The 4,387-nt window shown below is 37.5% G+C and overlaps 1 protein-coding gene across 1 annotated transcript; it reads left to right on the plus strand.

The window, feature by feature from the left end:
- The first annotated feature begins 1,203 nt into the window (after positions 1–1,203).
- LOC121216096 (uncharacterized) lies at positions 1,204–2,211 on the plus strand. Its single transcript, XM_041091396.1, has 3 exons — positions 1,204–1,335; positions 1,510–1,675; positions 1,781–2,211. The coding sequence occupies exons 1-3, from the start codon at positions 1,204–1,206 to the stop codon at positions 2,209–2,211; spliced, it is 729 nt and encodes a 242-aa protein (XP_040947330.1).
- Positions 2,212–4,387: the final 2,176 nt, after the last annotated feature.

A 4,387-nucleotide genomic window follows, 5' to 3' on the forward strand; every position in this document is an offset into this window, starting at 1 on the left:
TTTATTGATTTGTGCTTCCTTTAGTTAACAAGGCGTTCCTAACGACGCTTTGAAGATGTAATTATTTCCTTATTCCTTACAGGGAAGAGCTCGTACTTGGTTCTTGGGCTACCTGTTAGATCAATTACTTCTTGGAATGCACGAGCAATACAATTTGTTTTGTGATTTAACTCACCGAAAAAGAATTCTTGTCTCCGAAATGATATTATAGCTTATCATCAGCTGGACGATGAGAATCTTCACACCATATGGGAATGTTATAAATCTTTGCTTCAACTTTGTCCCACGCACAACATTCGATAGGAAGCACAAATTGAGATTTTTTATAATGGGCTGAATTCACACACGAGGAATCTTTATAGACGCATCAGCCAATGGACCTTTACTGGATTGTATTTATAATGATGCGATTGGAGTTCTTGAGAGAATTGCTCAGAATGATTATCAATACCCTATGTCTAAAGGTACAGCAGTAAAAGCTAATTGAGAGTTATTAAATTGGATGCAATACCTACACTTAGTGCTCCAGTTTCTTCTCTTTCAAATATGATAAAAATATACAAGGGACTATTGACGTTGCACCTATTTAAGTCACTCAACAAGTTGATGTTCCTACCTTTTGTTGTGAGATTTGCAGTGGCAGCCACAGCTATGAAGATTGTCCACAACCTGCAGAGAATTCTTTTTATGTTAGTAACATCCGCAAAAATTCTTATGGCAACTCTTATAATAATTTTACACGCAATCAACACTCTTGGGGAACTCAAGCTGTTGGACAAAATGCTTCGACATTCCGATATGGGAATATATCTGCTCAAGGCATTTATAATCCAAGATAAGGGAATTACAATCAACAGTAGTAGAACTACAGTCAGCACACTCAGGTACATCCACCACAAATCCAAATGCATCCAAACTAGAACTAGATGCAGTCACAACACTCTTCAATGCCGAAACAACATGTTCTAGAACATCGACGAAAATAGTATACGCATGCTTCTCCTTCTGACCTATTAGTAGCTCTTGAGGCTTTAATGCGAGAGCATATGACTCACACAGAAGCTATTATGCAAGGGAAGTCATCTTCTATTCGAGTGTTAGAGGCACAATTAGGACAAATTGCTTCGAATCTAAATACTTGACCACCAGGCACACTACCTAGTGACAAATCCCAATCTGAGGGGGAAAGAAAACTGCAATGCTATGATGCTTAGGAGTGGTAAACAAACTGACGAGCCAACTACAGACTCTACTATCGCACCTCAAGGTACTGGTGAAATGATCCCTATTGAGAAGGTTGAATTTGAAGAGCTTGTCGATGTGTCAGACAAAAAAGTTCCACAAATTATCACTCATATGCCTAATGTTTAACCCTCAAAACTATCGACACAATCAAAGGTGTCAACACAATAAGATGTATCTCCACCTTTACCTTTTACACGAGGATTTAGGGAGAATGAGCAGGATAAGTAGTACCAATACTTCCTGAACACACTAAAGCAACTGCAGGTCAATATTCCTTTAGCAGACGCTTTTGTGCAAATTCTGAATTATGGGAAATTTCTGAAGGAACTCTTGTCCAAGAAGAAGAAAATCAGTGATATGGAAACTATTGCACGTACAGAGGGCTGTAGTACTGTTTTGACAAATAAGTTCCCCCAAAATGAAAGATCCTGTGAGCTTTACTATCCCATGTTCAATTATTTGGGAGCTAGCATCAACCTAATGCTGCTATCAACATTCAAAAAGTTGGGAATTGGTCACATGAAACCTACTGCAGTGACATTGCAACTAGCTGATCGATCTTTGGCTCAACTTGAAGGGAAAATTAAAGATATCATAGTTCGTATGGATAAATTCATCCTTCCGGCTGATTTTATCATACTTGACTGCGAGGCAGACAAGGAGGTTCCCATAAACTTGGGACAACCATTTTTAGCCACCGAACAAACTCTTATTGATGTTTACAAAGGTGAAATAACCATGAGGCTTAATGATGAACTCATTACCTTTAGTGTTTTTGAATCTATTCAAGGCAAGGACAAAGAAGATTGCCATATTCTCAATGTACTAGATGATCTAATTCAGGCAGAATTCGATAACCAATGTACAATACTTTCTGAGGAGTTTGTACTGACATCTGACGATGAATTTGTATATGATTGTGAGAACATGGTTAAAGCTAGTAATATTGAACTCAGGCATGGATGACAGATAGAGTCCTTAGACTTAGCCAATAGAACAGCTCCAATTTTCAAGCCATCTATTGACGTAGCTCCTACTATGGAATTGAAACCATTACCTACTCACCTTAAATATGTCTTTCTTGGTGATAACAATACTCTCCTAGTTAGTGTCTCTGCAACACTAGATGTAACTTAAGAAAAGAAATTGGTTCATATTCTTATGGAATATAAACGAGTTATTGCTTGGAGTATTGCTTATATCTGAGGCATTAGTTCATCTTTTTGCATGCACAAGATCAAGTTGGAAGATGAAGGCAAGCAATCGATTGAGCAACAAAGATGATTAAACGAGAAGATGAAGAAAGTTATTAAGAAAGAAATTATAAAATGACTTGATGCTCGAATTATTTACCCTATTGCTTATAGCATTTGGGTAAGTCAAGTGCAATGCATTCCTAAGAAGAGTGGAATCACTATGGTTAACAACGACAAAGTCGAATTAATTCTTACACGCATTCCTACGGGATGGCGAGTTTGAATGGATTATCGCAAACTTAATGCGGCCACAAGGAAGGACCATTTCCCACTCCCTTTCATTGATCAAATGTTGGACCGGCTTGCTGGAAAAGCCTATTACTGCTTCTTGGACAGCTATAATAGATACAATTAGATTGCTATTGCACCGGAGGATCAAGAAAAATTACCTTTACTTGTCCCTTTGGTATTTTCGCTTTTCGCCGAATGCCTTTCAGTCTTTGCAATGCACCAGCCACATTTCAAAGTTGCATGATGCCAATATTCTTAGATATGATTGAAGACTCTTTAGAGGTGCTTAGGGATGATTTTTCAGTCTATAGGAATAATTTCGATCATTACGCTTGTGACAGCCCAAAATTGACCCTAGTCGGGAAGTGGTTTCGGGACCACAAAACCGAGTCATAAAAATAATTGATTTCCATATTCTATGTTTATTATGTGTGTACATGAGTATGTGGAAGTTTCATTCTCCAATTTTTCCAATTGCATGAGAAATTATTAAATAGGGATTGATATGAGACATGGTGAAAATATGATAGGCTAATTTAAAATGGTTTATTAATGCATGTTGTGAAAATGATGGGTTTGCATGTCAAATTACCCAAAATTTGAGCTAGTGGTTGGCCATGCTATGGGTGGAAACATGTTGGGAACATGTTGGCCTAGTGAGGTATGTAGGAAAAAAATAAAATAAGGGGCATGGGCATAAAATAATGAAAAGGAGTATGATGAATACAAAAAAAAATGTGTGTAGTTATTCCCCCCCCATTGCCGTGAGCTAAAGAAAAGAAAGGAGAAAATTTTTGTTCATCCTTTCTCATCTTCATTTAGCCGAAACTAGAAAGAAAAAAACAAAGAAAAAAAAATGCTCATCCTTTGGTTCATCCTTGGCCAAAAATTTTAAGGAGGAAGGAAGAAGAAAGGTTGAAGAGGTTCGGCCATGCATGTAGCTAGGCTAAGGTATGTTTGATGATGTTCCATGAGATGCATGCATGTTTTAATTGTTAGCTTGAGTTCTACCTAGCCCATGGTCTAAATCTTGCTATGTGATGGAAATGACACTCGGCCATGGATGCATCATTCTTGGTTGATGTTTGATGTTGTGGTGATGAGGCATGAGGATGAGTTAAGATTCGGCCTAGGTGGAGTTTGTGTTAATGTCATTGCATGCTAAATATGAAGCTTGTTAATGATGCATGTGATGGTGGCTTGATGATTCTTGAACCTCCTTTTTAGCATTTTTGAGTGAGCACATATGTGCATTGGTTGCTAAATGGAGAAGAATCGGCTAGCAAGTTGTGTGCTAAGGCCGAATATAACTTTTGCATGTTAATGAGCAATGCATGTGTTAAATTGATGGAAAGGGAGAGGATGCTTTACTAGTGTGTATATGTGTGTATTAGCCAAGTTTTGAACTTGAAACAAAAGGGTGTTTAGTCAATACAAGTGACCATACTTGTAAAATGTATTAAGTGTTGAAATCGGCCCCAAAATAGACATGCATATTCGGCCAAGGGGGAAAAATTAGCTAAAATGTTGAGTTTGATTCATGATTCCGTACATATGTGACTTTAATGTCGAATGTATAAATATGGGCTAAGTGCCTTGTGTTCCTCTTTTCGATGCTCAAATGATTAAATCAATTTATTTGTTTAATTAAGCTC

Source organism: Gossypium hirsutum, chromosome D04, assembly GCF_007990345.1.
Source record: "Gossypium hirsutum isolate 1008001.06 chromosome D04, Gossypium_hirsutum_v2.1, whole genome shotgun sequence".
NCBI lineage: Eukaryota > Viridiplantae > Streptophyta > Magnoliopsida > Malvales > Malvaceae > Gossypium > Gossypium hirsutum.